Raw genomic sequence first — 19651 nt, 5'->3', positions numbered from 1 at the left:
CCTATTCAATCTCCTGTTTGTACACCGGGCCTGGCAGCTACTGAGAAAGAAGGCTTATAATATACTCTCTTGTACATTTCTATGTTTTTCTTCCATTTTTAAGTATGATGGGGTTGTCAAGAACTTGCGGGGCACATCAGCATTTTCCCACTGAGCATAACATCTTCAAAGAGCCTGCCCCTGATTGTTCATAACTTGTTGATGTCTCAGATGCATATGTCTGTTTTATAGCTATATATATCTAAACTATAGCTAAAGACATTTCCTCATCTAATTAACAGTAACCAAAAGTTTGTTAACATTTCCCTACATCGTTAAAACGACACTGGATGTGTTAAAGAAACATTTTTGTCATTTGTTTACCATAAAGTAATAGCTCAAGCTCATTCTGTGCTCTGACTTATAATAGGGAGAATGGCCTCTATGCCACTGACACTGTGCACGGAATGCCTTGCATTGCACTATGTATCTCTAGTGTACCGTGCAGGAATGTGACATTTTCCAGAGCCAGTTTGGAAGACTTTGCCAGTTTGACAGACTTTCATGGAACCCTCAACCCTGTATGTTGAAAACTGATGCCAAGGGGTAAATACCAATTATTATGTGTTTCTGTAAGATGTTTGACAAATTGTATTGCTATAAGGGTTTGTTACAAATAGTATGTGATTCACAAATGTTCTGGGGGAGAGCGGGTCTCACACTAAAATACAAATATAAGACCACAATGAATGTCCCAAGTAAGTGAGGGAGAAGAGGACACATGGAAGAAGCCTTCAACCTTGACTTGAGGCCAGTTAATCTTTCAGGTTGCATGGCTGGCATCCAAAGCCTGTGCAAGTGTGTAATCATCGTCTGTAAATGCTTAGATGCGTAGCGGTGGGCGGAACATGAGACATCTTCTCTCTGGCCTTAGTAGCCCTCTGTAATATTCGGACTCTCTGGCCTTAGTAGCCCTCTGTAATATTCGGACTCTCTGGCCTTAGTAGCCCTCTGTAATATTCGGACTCTCTGGCCTTAGTAGCCCTCTGTAATATTCGGACTCTCTGGCCTTAGTAGCCCTCTGTTATATTCGGACTCTATGGCCTTAGTAGCCCTCTGTAATATTCGGACTCTCTGGCCTTAGTAGCCCTCTGTAATATTCGGACTCTCTGGCCTTAATAGCCCTCTGTAATATTCGGACTCTATGGCCTTAGTAGCCCTCTGTTATATTCGGACTCTCTGGCCTTAGTAGCCCTCTGTTATATTCGGACTCATTGAGATGTAGATTTCTAATGACGTGTGTAAGGACAAGGACAGAGTGAAAATGGACATTTTTGTTTTAGAGCCTATATGGCTACGGCTCAGAAGCAAACTTCCAAATATATATCTAAACCTCATTCAATAGCATTTTAAACTACGGTAAAATATCAGGAATAAACGGAATATGGATATAAAGAAATAACATTTATAAAAGTGATTCTGAAAATAATTAACTGTGGTAAAACAAATGACACTATGCACACTTGCAAAAAAGGTTTTCAATTAGAAACATTGGACCTTAATTCCAGAATAGGATCACGCCCAGGGATCCCCTAAGGGAATCAGAGATTGTCTTTGTTATTTTTGCTATGATTCAGCACTTAGGCTAAATGCTGCCAGTTTATCATCAGGATTACTTTAATTAAACCTGCCAACTGTCAGGCTTGCATCAGAGTTTAATTTACCGACATAACTAATGCACACTCACACAGACCTTGATTTATGGAACAGAAATACTGGTTTTCTGTCGAATTGAGTGAACACATTGTGATTGATTGCCAAGTTCCCTTTCTGAAACACTGCAGGAGAGTTTATTCTTATGTGTGTGTTAGAATGCCATACCTTTCAGCTCCAGCTCCGTGCCCTCAGAGGCCAGTGTTGGCCCAGGAAGCAGAGGGGGTGGGATTACTCTCTTCTTTGTGCCTGTGCAGAACATCAATAAGAAAATGAGAACAAAGAAAAAACATTTTGATTTTGCTTTTATAAGATTGCTATTATGATCTTTTTGCATTTGTTAATATTCCCTGTCATGTGTTACATAGAATGCAGTAGTGGGATCTGGAGTCCCCTCACCTTTGCAGCGGCCACGGTGCGCAAGTGTTAGTGTGCGGTCCTTGCATTTTGCCCGTTGTAGCTCACAGCTGGTTTCATAGCTTCGTCCATCTGAGCCACACATCGGCTTGCCGTGACTCCGAGAGCAGATGATGCCACAATGGCTTTCCCTGTCGCCGATTAGCCACTGCATGAAGACAAAGCACAACTTGCACATCATGACATGACATGAGTGATTTTAGGATGCAAAAAACTGCAACGGTAATAAAACAATTACAGTCATTATTCACTGATTCACTGAACAAATTACTCTGATGCTGTCAAGTCCTTCAACCAGGAATTCAAATACATTAATTCACTGAAGTTCAGATTTATTGCAAGAGGATGTTATGAATGATTTCTACTCTGTTTATGATACATTGATTTGACAGCATTTACATTTTGTGTGCCAGTCTATTTGTCAGTATTATAAACAGATGCAGATCACAGTAACCTGATGAGCTTACCAACCACAACCTTAAAGCTTACTCTAGAGGGCTTCTGGCTCTGGAAAGAACAGTTTCCATTTTTATTGACACTATATAAATAAATTAAATAAATGTAATTGAAAATGCTTCAAAACAGTGGTATTAACTCTATGAGCACTTCATTTCACTGACGTAAATACCTCAGTCCATATACTACAAATAAAAAGGCTTACAGCCGGGCTACACCAGGTGCAAAATTGAAGCGCTCCGTTTGTGGGATGTAAAAACAGTTTTAGAGGAGTGGACTATTTTTTTCGAATGTGCACACCACTATCATGTCTTGTGTAGCCTATTCCATTGATTGTAGTGGAAGCTGATTGTTGCAGCGTACGCCCCATGAGCGGAACGGAACGCTTCAGTTACGTGCCTGTTGTAGCCTGCCTGGTAGATCTTCAAAAGGCAGCCACATGCTGCACTGTCAACACTTTGTGTAGAAGAATTCAGCGCAGGCCTTCAGTATGATGTTTAATGTGATGTTTAATTTGTCACCTCAACAGAGCCAAGAGAGAGAGATGAGGAGCGTGTGCCTGTGCCCAGAGGACAGAGGAGAACAATAGTCAAGTCAGCTCAGATTCTATCACTCCTTTGGGATTAGAAACAAATGCTCACTGCCTCGCTCAAAGAATGAGGCAAAACTCAGTCCTTGTGTTGGAGACCACTAGAGACCAGAAGCAGCAGGATACAAAAACTGGACAGCCTGCTAGGCCTCAAAACAACTGTCAGACAAAGCAAATGCACAATAGGCCGTTCTTGTCCTCAGCTCAAAGTTATAGCTGGACTTTATCTCCCTGGAGTGGCTTCCCTCTGACAGCCATAATGATTTTAAATTGTTTTGAGCTCTCCCTCTCTCTCTCTCTCTCTCTCTCTCTCTCTCTCCATCAGCCACATTCTAACCCCCCAATCACTGGCTTCACAACTGTATTGCACATAAGTCTCCAGGATTTAAGCAAGGCACGAACCTAAGCTGAGGCCAAACATTCAACATGTCACAAGAGACAAGAGAGAGGCAGAGATGGTAAAAACATAGTGTAGTGAGAAAGAGAAAAAACGATAAAGGAAAGAGAACTACATAAAACACTGTTTTGGTTTCCACAAACACATCGGGCTGGCAGGGAAACTGAACTAGAGCAATTTTGCCAGAATGCCTATCCAGTAGTTAGCAGGGCAAAAGGCCCCTCTGTGAGACAGGGGAGAGGGAGAGCAGGTAGGTACTATACATTTGCAACTGTTACTCTACAGAGGGAAGGAGGCCTGGAAAGAGACGAGGCGTCAGCCAGAAGCACGGGGCACAATTTCCATCCTCCCAGAGCCAACTCCTATCAGCAGCACAGACCTGACCATTCTTTAGGCAAGCTGCTCCCCCCCCTGCGCACACACACACACACACACACATGCTAACACATACAAACACACACACACACACACACACACACACACACAGACACACTGAAGAGTACAACAGAGTTACTTAGTGAATAAGAGGTCTGAAAGCAAAAGGCACAGCAATTAATTCTCCCAGCCGGACACCTTGTGGTGCAGCTATGTGCCAGAGCTATGATGTCACTAATGCTCCGGAGTGCTGCTGAATGACCCAGGAAATCACATCATGTGTCAGCATTACAGACCTCAATGCACTGCCCAAGAACACACTGGGTGTTGCTACCTTCAGTTATTTAATCAACACGTGAACAATGGCCAATTCATATGGCCTGAGAGAGTGCTAACCCTCAGCAAGACAGCTGCCAAAAAGAGAGAAAGGGGACCTCCTGAGGAGACGCACCAAAGGCAAAAGCTGACTTTAAATCAATTAATGAAAACTGACAAATCAGGGAAATTTGCCTCTTTCCTCTACAGCAGAATAGCACCAAATCCTGAAAGGAACACGCCAACTTAGGTAGCCTAGCTCTAGAACAGTGTTTCTCAAAGTGTGGTCCGGGGACCACTGGTGGTCCGCAAGCTACCCCAAGTGGTTCGCAAGCAGCAAACGTGATAAAAAATATAATATAGATGAGTTGTTTGCAACACTGCCTATGTAAGCTATGCCAGTTTAAGTCATATGAATCATCTGACACAGTAAGCAAGGAGCAAAGACAATAAGCAAGGTTGTTCATTAAGTAGGCCTATTGAATAATATACTGTTGAAGTAGGTCTACTCTTTTGTTTTTAGCTAGGTGGTCTGTGATGAGGTCCTTGGTCTGAAAAAGTTTGCGAAACACTGCTCTAGAATAATTCTCTTTAGCTATAGGCTAGCTATAGGCTAACTGGTCTAACCCACTTCCAGTGAAGTATGCTAAGCTGGGTAAACAGTGTCAGACTGGGTTATTGCACACACAGAGAAGAAAAGGGTACTGTATGTATCCTCTTATTTAACTCTGGGGTAGGCTACACTGCAAATAAGCTCATTTCCCAAAAAGTTGCCGTGTTCCTTTAAAGCTGCTTTTTCTTCGCTTAGCTACGTATGAAGCATGATATACGGAGCAGCACTGCAGTTTCCTATGGTGAATCCCAGGAGTGTCAGCAGGCATGCACCAAGCAATACACAACACAGATGACACAAGGACACTCAGCATTCACCTTTCTGCATGTCAGATGGATGACACTATGGAAAGAACACTGGAAGCATATATCCTACATACATCTTCAGACCAAAATCTCAGAGGACAACACATCATGTTGGTTGGCTTAAAATGACTTGGGTTTCTGCTTTGGTTATAGGGCTGTGCAAAGTATAATCTGTGGTGTTGTATGAATGTAACATAATAACGGCATTACACTTTGTGTATAATTTGAATTAAATTCCCCTTCAACTATCTGATGACAAAATGCCTTGGCAGCTGTTTTTTCCCTCAAATTCAAAATAATCCTCTTCACAGGCTCTGAAATCACCATGTTATATGGATGCAATTACGGCTTTTCACCACAGTCAAAAGAGCCTATGTTGCTTCATTTACACTCGGATGTCTCCCGGTGATGACATCCGCACCAAACACATAACACCATGCTGTCAGTTACAATTGTAGCCCAAAAAACTACAAATGTGTATCTTTTTTGTCAACCTCTAGTACATTCTTGTGGAGCAGGCCAAACATTGCTAGTAATTCAGCTCCATAATGAGTAATGGCCACACTATTGATTGAAGGCTTTGGCACAGATCTAACAATAAAAATCAAGTGAACACACAAATGATTTTGAAAGATATGCAACTCCAACATTTGTCCAACAAAGCACCCAGTCCTCCTTGTTGATGCTGATTTACTCCCTGTGTGAATGATGAAGCTGGCCATGAGGTTCCTTGCAGGAGATCAGTTCCATTCGATATAAATCTGATTCGCATTTTAAAAGCTGTCCAGGGTATTTTTCCACTCTCTAGAGAGACTCCTTTCTCCAAAAATCCAACATGCTGGGTTTCAGCATTTCTGATGGTAACATAATAGTGAATAATTAACTCAATACTTACTAGAATTTCACAGATTGAGCACTATAATTATGTAAATCATACCCATTACATTACATATACTATTTGATACTATGTGTTAAATTGATATATTATGTACAATGTGCTAAATTTGTTGTCATGAATTGCCTGTGTTTATAAGCGTTTTGTTCAGTACATACTTGAGAGTGAGTACAAGGGAGTCCGATGGACTGGAATTAACAGGTAAAAGTGTCTACTGAATACAAATCCAACAAAACAGGCAAGGTGAAAATGGTGCAGACTAAAGTTCTTCATTTTTATATCATCCTTTTTTTGGCTGAGGAAAACACAAGCAACCTGAGAAGTGAGAAGGTAGTTTGGAGCAAACGGCCAAATGGCTTTGGCGAAAGAAAAATGGTCTAAACAGGGCAATAAAAACAGAATCCAAAGCAAGCTTTTTTAAAAGGTGATTTAAAGTGCTCCAAAGGCTCCTCAAGACCAACAACACTGTCTGCTTCTGTCTTTTTGAACCATGAGGTGAAGATTGAAGAGTATCACAGCAACCTCATAAAGCCATGTAAAACAGCAAACATGAGGACGCATGCCAAGCCTGCCATCTTACAGCCGCACATCTGAGCGTCTTCCCTCTGGCTCTTTTATTAGCCCAGGCCTGGATCACACCCTACGTGCAGGTGTGAGAGATCTGTGTGTGTGTGTGTGTGGCATCATAGTTGTATGAACCTTTAGACTAATTAAGTGCAGATTACATGGTGTGAAAGCATGATATATTTTCAGTGCCATTTTCTCAAGGCTGCATGTAGCAAAAAGCGGATAGCCTCAGGGAAACTCTCCACTAATCAACAGTGACAAGATGTTATAAGATACCCTAGAGACCAAACATTTGGAATCAGCATTGCCCAAAACAGCCACCTACATGGAAAACGGAACGGAAAAACCCACAACGCCTGACCTGATGAGCCCGACCACTGACACATGAAAGCCAAAGAATGTTAACTTTGTGCAGGTTGAAGATTTATTTGATTTTTTTTCGTAGGCTGCATTTGAGACTGCAGAGCGCTATTGCCTGGAGATAGTGTAGATTGATATTCAGTTTGAGCGAGCTCCAGAACAACCACGGGGAAATCCCAAAATGTCTTAGGCCGCCACATGTGGTACTGGTTTTTATCATAGAACCATCAAATCCTGTTTTCGCTCTGCTCATCTCGCTCATTAAACAGGGATCGAGAAGGTCTGAGAAATATTGCAGGAGCTCCCTCTCTGTTTGCACACTGTTGAAGATTGCAGGAGAACTCAGTCAGAATATGAAAAGAGTAGCTCAAATGCAAAAATAAATAAATAAATAAATAAATAAATAAATAAATATATATATATATATATATATATATATATATATATATAATATAATTTAACCATATATTCAATAAAACTGCATATTTTTCAAAGAGGTAATAGCAGGAAGGAACCACGCTATAGCATGTAGCCAGATACCCCCCTGCTGATTAATACTCATTACCTGTGTGTTATTCAACCCAATTGTAAAACAATTACCATAGTAACAGCTATTTTTCAATAATCACTGGGAGGGAGTTTGGTTAACATTTTGGCCCACTTTAGTTCAACAATGACTCATATGAGACTAACACTTTAAAACTAATTGGTTTTATGTCTTATGTCTGTCTTAAAATGTTGCCCAAAAGGGTTTTTTAAAAACAAACAAATAAATAAATAAAAACATGAATCTTTCTGCAAGCTTCCAAAACCACATCACAGGCTTTGACTGAGTAATAGGTGTTTGAAAGCAGTAGAAATGAGCTTTTGAATTGATTTTAAACACATTGAGCCAGGTTAATTTATTTGGATAGCTTTCCTCAAAAAAGGTTACGGTTAAAATTCACAGTATGTGAAATCCTTTATAGAATGGTCATCCATGATATAGTCATTCATTAAGGTTTTAGTATCGACTTTAATATGCCTGCATAGGTGATTTTGCCAAATGTGAGTTCCAGCTTAATATTGATGGTAAATGGGGGGCAGTTAAGTATGGGCAAGCATAAAACAAGGAAAGGTCAGAGAGAACAACTCAAGGAAAAATGTTTCCATGACCTTACACAAAGATATCATACACTGTGCAGTACACTCAAAGTAATGTAACTTAGTCAACTATTCAGTTAACATTCACAAGGAGGCACAATTCAGTTAATCCTACCTTCTCTATCATAGCCATAGTGTTGTCTTAAATGTAGCTTCTGTGATCCACACTGGTTTATATACATACAGGAGCATTCTTTTAAGCCTGGCTGGTAGCGTCCGAAGGGGGAGAGAGCGCTCTGTTCATAACAAAAACCTCACCATGCGGAAAGCAGGTGCCACCAATGTGCTAACGTGTGAGGGAGTTATTATCTATGTCCACGACAGGAAACAAACAATAACAACAACACAAACAGCTTTTTTCGGTTCAACCTCGAGATGAAAGAGGTCACTGGCAATCCTCATGAGCGGGAAGGAAAATGTCCACCCTAATCAGGCATGGCATGATTTTACCACAAGGAAAAAGAGGAAAACAATTAAACGGCGCAGAGGAGAGCCAAGATGAAACACGTTTTCCCCTTATGGACACTTCAGAAACAGTCTCTCGGTGCCAACTCTAATTGTATACAGTACGTAGTTTTTAACAGGCCTGTTTAATTACTTTGGTTCATCGATAAACATTCAGGTTTAAGGAAATCTATAAAGTACTGGCCCTCCCACTGTTTCAATTAACACTCTTTACTGAAGTCTGTTATAAAAATCGAGAGAACATAAAAAGAAATGCCTAGATGAGCTGAGCGCCCTCTTTTACCAATGGTTAAACAACATAATTGGGTTCATTTTGAAAATTAGCGTCTATATGCTAAGCATCCCTCTAAAATCAGAACGCAAGCCATGCAAAAAGTTTCACACAGAAGGTGCGAAAAGGCACAACGTGATGCTGAGATGGTACTTCACTAACATCAAACAAGCGGGCCACTGGCTCAACAAGAACAGACGTGGCCTGTAGTGAAATGAAGCATAGTTACATGAAGTGAGTTGTAGAATGTTAGATCACAGGGTGAAAGAGAAAAGAATCCCTTTCAAAGTTTCCATAATCTTTTCCTGGATTAATGAAGAAAAAACTTCCTACCGCTTCCGTTGAGAATGGAGATCTTATTATCGGCATTCCTGGTTTGTCTTTAATGCTCCATCCTGGCCAGGGAACAGTCATCTTTGCTTGCCCATACTATCACAAAACCCATTTTCCCATCCTCCCAGCAACAAGGCCAGTTAAATAGCATTGGAATCAATATAAACTACTGCCATTCGGAGAAATACAAGTCAATGTAGAGCTTGTCATATTTAATGTAAACTACAACAGTGCAAGCATTCTACTTCAAATATATATGTTTCATACTGACACTAAAATATCAGTCATTCAAAGAGAGAGAGAGAAAAGAGAGAGAGGGGGGAACAGAGAAGTAAGCCAAACCAGAATGAAAGTAGTCCTCTAAAGGCCTAATATTGGGACTCTTTGCCTGTCATATGGATCTGCAACACAGGACTATAAGACTGTGCAGATAGTTCTTGCAAATGACAGCGGCCCCATACCAATGCTCTCAACTGCACTTAGTTACACTGATTAAAAGAAGCCAAAATGCACCATGAAATACATCTGTTTCGACTGCGCAACCATCACATCATAATGGCAGCCACTTTGATTGGGCATTGCTGCGGCCACATGAACTCAGCCTGTGGAATGTGGATTCATATGTCCTACACGCTCCAAATATTCTGTCTATGTACAAGAGAGTACTTAGGCATGGGAGTGTGTATAGACAGTTGTATGTGTGTTTATGTGATGTTTGCATGCTAATAAATGCATGTGTGTGTGTGTGTGTGTGTGTGTGTGTGTGTGTGTGTGTGTGTGTGTGTGTGTGTGTGTGTGTGTGTGTGTGTGTGTGTGTAACCTAACGTGTGTATGTCTGTGTGTGTGTGTGTGTGTGTGTGTGTGTGCGCGTGTGTGTTTGATACTAAGCCTTTATAGTGGTATAGTGGTAAAGCCTACTACTCCCTGTATAAATATCGAATTCCCCCAAGTATACAAACATTGATGGATAAACTCTTTTGTGAGAGCGGAAGGACCAGGACTCACATGGTAGAGTTCAGGGTAATGGTTCATTTAAAACTCTGGAAACACTTAAGGCAGTGAACCTCAAACTACCAATTTCCTTCCCGCAATGCTGCAACTTGAAGATGAGTACAAGTGTCAGATTTGAGGGGTTAATGTTGGTTAAATGTGGACACCTTGCCTTCAGTTTATTGTTACTGTGTGCTAATTTTAAAAGCTTGTTCAGAAAAGCCTGCGTGCATGTACTCACAAACTCAAAAACATTGTCAGTATGTCTTAACATGAGATGGGTGTACTTCTTTTATCACATTTTAATCAAAATCCTAGTAGTCTGCTAGTCTATGTTATTCTGTTAGAATGTGCGATATCACTGGATGCTGATACACAGTGCTATCTCTCTCCACCCAAATGCTTTCGTTCTGACCCAGCACACATTCCCTGGGTAAAACAACTCTCCCTTATCCAAATCCCAGCTGTCTTCCAGCGCGCCCCGCTCAAGGCTCTCCCCAGCCCACACATGCAGAGCTCTTTTCTCTCTGCTTCTCTCAGGGCCGCGGCTCTCACCACCATGTTGCAATTAAGTCTGGATACTGGAGGAACGCTCGCTCTGACACACACGAGAGTGCACGCTCCGAGCACTACTCTCATCTAATGCAAATGCACAGAGAGACACACATGCAAACATGATAGTACACATAGCAGTCAATTCTCATATGAAGAACACCACTCTTGTACAGCACATCTGAGTAAACACACACACACACACACACACATACACACACATACAGAGAGAGAGAGAGAGAGCGAGAGAGGGGGGATCACTCATATGCACACACACACTCACACACACACAAACAACGAGGGAGAGAGAGATCACTCTTATACTGTACGCACACACTCACACTCAAACACCCCCACACACAGACAGAGGGAGAGATCAATGTTATATGCACACACAGAGAGAGAGAGAGAGAGAGAGAGAAAGATCACTCTTATATGCACACACTCACACACACACACAAAGAGAGGGAGAGAGAGATCACTGTTATACGCACAGAGAGAGAGAGAGAGAGAGAAAGAGAGAAAAAGATCACTCTTACGCATTCACACACACACACACATTCACACACACACACACACACACACACACACACACACACACACACACACACACATCTCTCACACCTGCACGTAGGGTGTGATCTAGGCCTGGGCTAATAAAAGAGCCAGAGGGGAGACGCTCAGATGTGCGGCTGTAAGATGGCAGGCTTGGCATGCGTCCTCATGTTTGCTGTTTTACATGGCTTTATGAGGTTGCTGTGATAGTCCGGACCCAGCTCTGCTATAAGCTGCACATCTGATCTCATCTCCAGACCGCAGGGTTCTGGTGCACGTTCCAGCCCCCTCAGCACTCCTCTCCTCTCTCTGCCCATCTGCGCTGGAGCTCCCCTCTGCACGACTGCTAACGCAAACGCTAGCATCACACACACACGCTACAGAGACACAATTAATGAATGGGATCAAGTAGGAGAGGTTTAGAGGTTCAACAGTAACTTTCCACCTCAATACGTCATCATGCCACTACAAACAGTGTGTGTAATTGCAAAATGATTGGAATTGCAAAATGAATGGAAATTAATTAATAACTTCACATTACAAAAGGTACCTAACAGGCTCATAAAGCTATATAATGTTACAAATATTTAATAAACAATGTATAATGGTGAAGTAATTTTATTTGCATTAGCTATTATTGTTTATTTGTTACATAGAGGCACACTGCACACATAACCCACAACGTTTGGGTAAAGTCTGGACTCTGGAACAATAAATAATTAAATAAGGAAATGTGCAGCCCTCTATTCACAGTCTTTAAATGAGTCCCCACACATGGATTACCCAATGCTTTGTCATGTTAAAAGCTTTCACACGCCAGCAAAGCACAACTTCAAAGGACAGGAAATATTAAAGCATTCCCTAAATTTCATCTGATGGTTTTTCCCCTTTCCTCCAAATAGCCATGTAACAAAACACTAATGAGAATAGTTACTAAAACACTAGCATTACTTTACAGCTCCCAGGGCCTCAGATTCTCACGTCACTTCTTAATAGCGTATGTTCCCACACCTTATAGTCCTTATTGACGAATAGCAATTATTCCTACTTTCAGCCATCTCAAACATCTCATTCAACTGATTTCACAATGCCTTCTCTACCCACTGTGTATATAAACTGGATTACTGTTTGTTAACATGGAACAACAACAAAGCTACTGAAACCATGTCGTGCAGAAGATGCATTTTTAATGTTGTAGACTCATCAACAGATGCATCAATTCAGCACAGACTTTTCATGTTGGAATATGGAAGTGTCATAAACATATCTGGATACATCTCTGTAGAGATGCGACATGAGGAGGAGTGTGATGGATTTTTCAGATGTCTTTATCTTGGCTGTGCAAAGCAGCTTAGTATTATTCATTTTACAGCTGGATAGCTACCACACAGCAGATGACTCATTCTGGGTATAACAAGGTTAGGAAATCGCACATCCAGGATTTATGTCCAGAGAGGAGCAGGATCCCATCACATTTTTGACTAGGAGAAGGACATGCTGTGCTTTTTGTAGTCCCTATTACAGTTGTCATACTGATACATACACAGCCATGTTGACAATCTGAGGCCCAGAGACTGATGAATTGGAGTGTCTCCCGCGAACTAAGACTCTTTCTCTGGTACATTGCAAAATGTTCATAATTTATGTTCATAATAAATGTTTATTTTTTGTATTAAGCACACAACTTCATTCAGGATTTCATTCAGATAAGGACTATGTTCAGATAACAAACCTTAGTTCTATGTTAGATTTTATATACAGTAGCCATAAGATGGGTCACATTCATTGTTGTCTCTTTTTTGGCACTGCGATATTGTGCAAACACAAGGGTTATGTTTGTGTGGTTGTGAAAATAAGTCAATAAATGTGAAAGTCTACTTTACATGCAGTCAGCTCAGAAACAAGAGCAAAGGTTGTACTAACACTAAGTGAATGCTATGACCACTGTCTAGCTCACTTGCTTATTAATGCTCCCAAACGTTTTTTTTTAACTGTCAAGCCTGCCATTACAAATGATGACATCATATGCATATTAAGGTTTGATGTAAGATAAATTAAGCCTTTTTTGTTTATTTATCTGAGATTTGATTTCATAGTGGTCTTTTTTTAAATTAGCGGCACTTCATCAGAGGGTTGTGATTTTCCTAGATATTTTGACATATGTCTGAAATGTGATTTCATAATAGTCTTCTTTTTCAAATTAGCAACACTTCATCAGGGTTATGATTTTCCTGGATATTTCTCCAGTAAATTCCAGAGGGGGCACGTCTTCTACTATTTCCCTTCTTGTTACTGGAATTTAATAACTGTAACTCTGATCCTATCTTAAACAGTGATAGCAGGTGCAACCCTGTGGGATATTGTTGCATTATATTTCATTTCAAAAGGTTCAGCAGTAGCCAGCAAGCAGCTTTTATACTCTGCAGCGGCTACTGGCATTTGTATATGGTCATATTTACTAAAGACTCTGTCCATTCGTTTTCTGGCAAACAGGCGAATAGAAAATTGGTCTGACCTTAAGCAAAGAGATAATGAGGGTCTTCATAACAGGAGGTTGGACACCCAAAACTGATGTCAGACATATATCTCTCTCACTCTCTCTCTCTCAACAACACACACACACACACACTTGTTCCTTCTCTCTTATACATACCTATCAACATGTAGGCATACATTTTTATAAAAATTACTGGGAGTACTAACTGACCAGATTTGTCAAACAGATATTCGTACATTCACAACAGCTCAGACTATAGTGTGGAGTGGCCGGCCTAACAGCTTTTTCACATACTCACATGGTGTGTTCACTCGTAATAGGTTTAATGTGTGTGAGCATCAGTGATTCATCTTATACTGAATCATCCACCCCCTCAAGACCACAAATATGACAGTTGTTCTGTGGTTTCAGTTCTCTCTCTCTCTCTCTTTCTTTCTCTCTCTCTCCCTCTCTTTCCCACTCTCTTACTCTCTCTCCCTTAGTCACATACTGTATTCCCCCCTCTCCCAGCAACATGGACATTTACTGAAAGAGATGTTTAGCCAAATCATAGCTGTGGCCAATTTTCTGTCAGGTAGCCTACTCAAGACTTTTTTTTTCTGCAAGTGGAAAATGGCAATTTAATAAAATCAAGACAAGAATGAACAGAAGACAACTGAAAGAAAGCAACTAGATGAAGAGAAAGCTCATCATTGACACCACAGACACAGACACTGACACACACACACACACACACACACAGACTCTCAAACACACACACACTCAGTTCTTCTAGTGAGGGCTGCCCTGCAGGGACTCCGTGACGTTTGGTCGAGGGAACAAAAGCCACAGTTTCAGACTCACTTATCCCGGGGACAACAAATTCAACTCAGCCTGCATTCAGACCGATTCCGAAGGGGGGCACACAGACAAGACAAAGTTGTCTTTGTTGAAAACTTATCAAACTGCTCTGGTAAAGCAATGGTTCTCCTTTTTATTTCAACATAGGGGGTAGATGGGGAGGGGGTGGGACAGCAAAGAGCTCTATGTGGGGAAAAAAGGCAATAGGAGCGTCCCTGACAGGCTCTCTTGAAGGACAATAAGAAAGCTCATCTCATTTTCCCAAGACACCCGGCTATATTCATCCATAGACGTCAGGTCTAGTTCAGTTTTGAGAGGCTGAAAAGAAAGTTGAAAGCCTTTTAAAAGCCATCTGCCTTTATGACAGAAGATATGAAAAGCATCAAAGTGAAACATATTTGTTCAGACAGGCTACTGTTAAAGTGAGGCTACTACATTTGGAGAACACCAGAGAACCTTGATGTAACGTTATCCAGAACTTTTCAAATGAGGTCTGACAAAGCTAGCCAAGGAAATAGGTATCAATGTTTCAATGAATCAACACGTTAAATCTGCCCTGTTGCTTTCCTCCTGTAAACTAAAGTCAAAAGTGCAACCTATGCACCTGGCAGTCAAACAACTAATAGCCTACCTTGCGTTACTGACAGCTTCACTGACGATGTTGCCGGCGTTGATGAAAGCAGTGTCAAAATACAATGACCACGAGTATAAACATTGGAGTCACACGTGAAATGGCATGTACTTTAAGAGCTTTTTGTGCGTCTCGACGACAAAGAGCGAGTGCACTAACTTTTTGGATGATGTTATCGGAAACAAATGCGTTAAGTCTCGTGAGGTGCATAGGATACCAGAGAGAGAGAGAGAGAGAGAGAGAGAGAGAGAGGGAGAAGTGCAAAACTTACCCTGGGACCAGTCGACTTCTGAGCGGAGATCCGAGGCGGATGGTACATCAGTAGCAACGTAAGAGTATATGTAAGTAAAATGATAATGTTTTTTGAAAACATGTTGTCTTCAAAATTAACACTCAACGGTGGTTATAAGGTGTGGTCAGTTTGATCGCCTCTCCTCAAAAGAAGTAGTTAATTATTTCTGATTCCAATATTTCGTAATGACAAAGTTCCGTAGCACTCCAGTTTCTCCTTAATTACATGAATTTCAATTAGGCTACATATATTCGCATAATGCCAAATGGAGGCTTGGCTGTCAATTCACGGTGAACATAGTGACAATTTTTTATCCACTAGAGCGTCGCACAGAGCCCGAAGACAGCCACAGGTTGAATAGCTCAGCTTCCATTTGAACACATTTTAAAGCGGTGGAGGTGGGTGAACCCAAGGCGTCTGACAGCAGGAGTGGCCAATAGCAGGCGCACTAGGGGGAAAACGTCAAAACTGGTCTATTAAATACCTACCTACGCAACCACAACAGCAGAGGAGTGGATAAAGAGCCCACCATCACTAACACATTTAGGATTGACATGTAGGCCTATTAGGAAGAACAAATTAATTAGCAACACAACTGCATAAACTATCAAATGTGTAGAAAATGTAACAAAGACCTAATAACATAATTAGCCTATCTATCAACATTAAGTAAGATTGATTGATGTTAGATTATAAATCTAACGGTTTTTTCGTTTTGAATAAAAATGAACAAGTCAGAATTAGGCCTTCCAGGTGATCATATATCACTTTAGTTCCTCATGCAGGGCATCCTAAAATTTAAGTTAAAGTCACATTGTGTTTTTCTTGTATTACAAGCCTTTCTGTATACCTCTCAATAAACTATTTATGATGCTTAACTCCACATACACTTTGAAGAAAGTATCAGCACAACTGTGTCATATCTGTCAGTACAACACCAAGAACTGACAATGACCCAAAATTATGTTTATACCCTTCATCTGTGTGTGTAGTAAGCACACATTAATACGGTATGTGATAACTTTGTCTTAATGTCAGTAAACTGCACAATGGCTATGGTTTCTTGTGGAAAATGTGACATTGGGATAACATTAAGTCTTAGGCAATGTCTATATTAATCTCAACCTCTATCCCACTGGCAACATTTTACCATTTCTTGCTCGGGGTACTGGTATTTAAGAAAAATTAAATTTGAGATGAGGTGCTCAGTCTTGCTGAGTTTGTGACCATCCCTACACCGTCCCCATAACCGCCCCACACCATTGCCTTTGTCCCTTTGGATATTATTTAATTGTTGGCTATGACAGTTCAGCGGCTTTTTGAGTACCCTAGCGTGGAGGCTTGTAATTAGAGCTATTGAGAGCTTTGAATTGGCACAATTAGGGTCAGCATTAATGATTTCTGTGTGTGCCTGCGTTTCAACAGTGGAGCTTTTTTTCTAAAAGGGGGATGGGGCGGGGGTTCAGGAGGGACGTGAGGGTTGGGAGGGTCAAAGAGAAGGGGACAAAGAAAGAGCACTCAACAGAAAGGAACTAACAAAAGGGATAAGGACATCTAAAAAAAAAAAAAAACATTTTATGCAGAAAGAGAAATCTTTATATTGCAGCATCTTAGTATGTCCTCCTCTGAGAGTTTTTTGAATATGCACTGTATGTGAGTATTGGACTATGCAACAATGGTCTCAAATGTTAACTCACTGGTGATGACAGACTTTGAAAACTGACATGGCATCTGCATGGAGCGGAAACCCTCACCAGCACTTCACCCACTGCTAGCCAGCTGGTCCAGCTGTAGTGGGCCCTGCGCTGGGGAGGAGGCCACAAGGGCCGGGGAGGGGGGGGGGGGGGACAGGAGAGTCTAATGGAATGTTAACGAGATCACTTAATGTCTTGTATCCATTTTCTCCCCCTTCTTTCCAGCTACGGTCCCACCCCCCACAACAAAGAGAGAGAGCGCTTTCTGGGGTGTGAAAACTGTTGTAGGCAAAACGTAGCCTACAACAGAGGGCTGCCGTCATTTGGCCGAGCTTGAAACGCCTGCTTGTCAAGGAAGGGACAGCAAAATGGACTAGATGAACAAACTGAAAAGGATTGTGCCGACCAATTACCAAAGCGGTGTTCCACAGATCCTCAATAGACGTCCTTTGCCAACCTATACCAAACACATCAGATGGAAAATTAGCAGGTGTCTGTAGACAGAAGCAGCCCGCTGGGGCCAGCAGGCAGCCTGGTCATTTGGGCCAAACCAAAGAAAAGCTGGAGGCACTCTGTGCCACTAAATGATTACAAATCTGTCAATTAGAAAGACTCTCCCTTTTTGTATCACTTTTGCAAATGGAGGAATTGACCTTGAGAAGAAGCTTATGAAAACTGCTCAGCTTGAAAAGTGTTTTAATTATTTTGTCATGTATGTGACTTAGTTTTGATATTTTGTAGAGTATATACATGTATGTAGTATAATAATGTACACATTGTGAGAAGGCTTTAACAGAGTTTTAAGGTGCATGTTTCATCTGAACTTTGAATACCTTAAAAATAAATGAACTCTCCTCAGAATGAATTATGTCAACCATGTCAATCCTTGCCCCTCTGGCCAACCACACCAGACCTGTTGGGAAAAGAGCACACCAGTGCAAGGAGAAGGTGGAAAGAAGGAGGGAGAGACGGACAGAAAAAGGACTTCAAACGGAAAAATGTGAGGTCAGATGGAAAGCCCTCTGCCTTTAAAGTCCCTCATCTGGATTTCATTTGATAAATTCCACATCTTTTACATGTACTGGCTGCAATTTTCACTAGCTCCTGAATCTGGGGAGCCACACAACAGCATGGCGGGCCAAATGATCTGGCCAGCAGAAACAGAGGCTGGGCTGAGCCTCCTTTTGTCTCTAACATGCACATGCTCACAAACACACACACACACACACACACACACACACACACACTGCACATGCACATACACTGACAAAAACAGGCACACAAGTGGCAGCCACACAGCCATAGAAATCCACAACATTGCCTCTAGCTATAGCACCCCTCATACAAAGTGAGTATGCACGGACATGAAAGTGACAGAAAAGGAAAGAGAGAGAGAGAGAATGGGAGACAGAGAGTCAGGGAGAACGGGGTGTGAAAAGGGCTATTGAGCCAGGCCTGGGGTGTCCCGCACCTGCGACGCCTATTCACCCTACTGTTTACACACTGTCATCCACAATTAATGCTCTTCCCGAGGCTGGGTTGCCTGTCCTCTTCAGGGTCCTGGGACCCATCCCGGGCCCTTATGGATGCCTAATTGAGCATACTACCCCTCCTGATTGAATTAACAGCTTGCTCTCTGAGACCTTTCCCCTGCTATGAGGGAGGTGGATGCCTCCACACAGTGGCATGGAACTGGAGTGCCATCATCACACATAGAGAGCTGAGAGAGTAAGGGTCAGGGGAGCAGAGTTGTTGAAACTGTCAAGAAAATATGTCCCATTTTTTTATTGTCAAACCACTGCTAGAGATGTGAACTGGGGGCAATGAGAGGTTCCTATCTCGACTGCACTGACCTTCCTGGAAGTCCCACATTTGTAAATCTGGCAGCTTTTTTAGAATTAAACGGTTAGGTTTAAATGGAGCAACTAAAGAACAATAGAGGTAGAGAACATTGTCCCCTAGATACAATTATAGATCCAGGATGACGCCTCCACACAGTCTCCATCAGCAAGTGTTTTTTGTCCAAGGCAAGGGAAGTATATGGCAGAGCAGAGGTAATGGAAACGTTGTAGGAGGAATAATAGGAATGTTTATGGAAAACTCAGTCATATTTTTGATAGGCCATATCATGGGACTTGCACGTGTGCAAATCAGTTATTTTGTTTTTAGTCTGGAGACTGAAAAAAATTGTATTTTGACCAACAAATGTTGCGACAATACAAGTAAAAAATCTTTAGGGTAAACTATTGAAGTAGATCCACATTTCCATCATAGAATTAATGTCCAGTGAAATAACATTAAATAAAGGAGAAAATATAGTGTATAGTGTGAAATATTGTGAAAATGAGGTTGTATGCGTAGAAAATGGAAGACAGACACACCGATCATGGCAGCACTTGAGTGCAGT

The 19651-nt window shown here is 41.5% G+C and overlaps 1 protein-coding gene across 3 annotated transcripts in view; it reads right to left on the bottom strand.

Moving 5' to 3' along the window:
* Positions 1 to 15892, bottom strand: part of smoc1 (SPARC related modular calcium binding 1) — a 45040-nt gene extending 29148 nt beyond the window's left edge. For all 3 annotated transcript variants that reach the window (XM_048228016.1, XM_048228015.1, XM_048228017.1), the window contains exons 1-3: positions 15530 to 15892; positions 2092 to 2257; positions 1861 to 1941 (exon numbers count right to left, since the gene is read on the bottom strand). In XM_048228016.1, the coding sequence (XP_048083973.1) occupies positions 1861 to 1941; positions 2092 to 2257; positions 15530 to 15631 (349 nt within the window). In that variant the 5' untranslated portion in view covers positions 15632 to 15892. The remainder of the gene's footprint in view (positions 1 to 1860; positions 1942 to 2091; positions 2258 to 15529) is intronic.
* Positions 15893 to 19651: the final 3759 nt, after the last annotated feature.

The sequence above is a fragment of the Alosa alosa genome, chromosome 19 (genome assembly GCF_017589495.1).
Source record: "Alosa alosa isolate M-15738 ecotype Scorff River chromosome 19, AALO_Geno_1.1, whole genome shotgun sequence".
NCBI classification, from domain to species: Eukaryota; Metazoa; Chordata; class Actinopteri; order Clupeiformes; family Clupeidae; genus Alosa; species Alosa alosa.
Note: the sequence above shows the minus strand (reverse complement) of the source record. Positions and strands in the feature narration are given on the sequence as shown.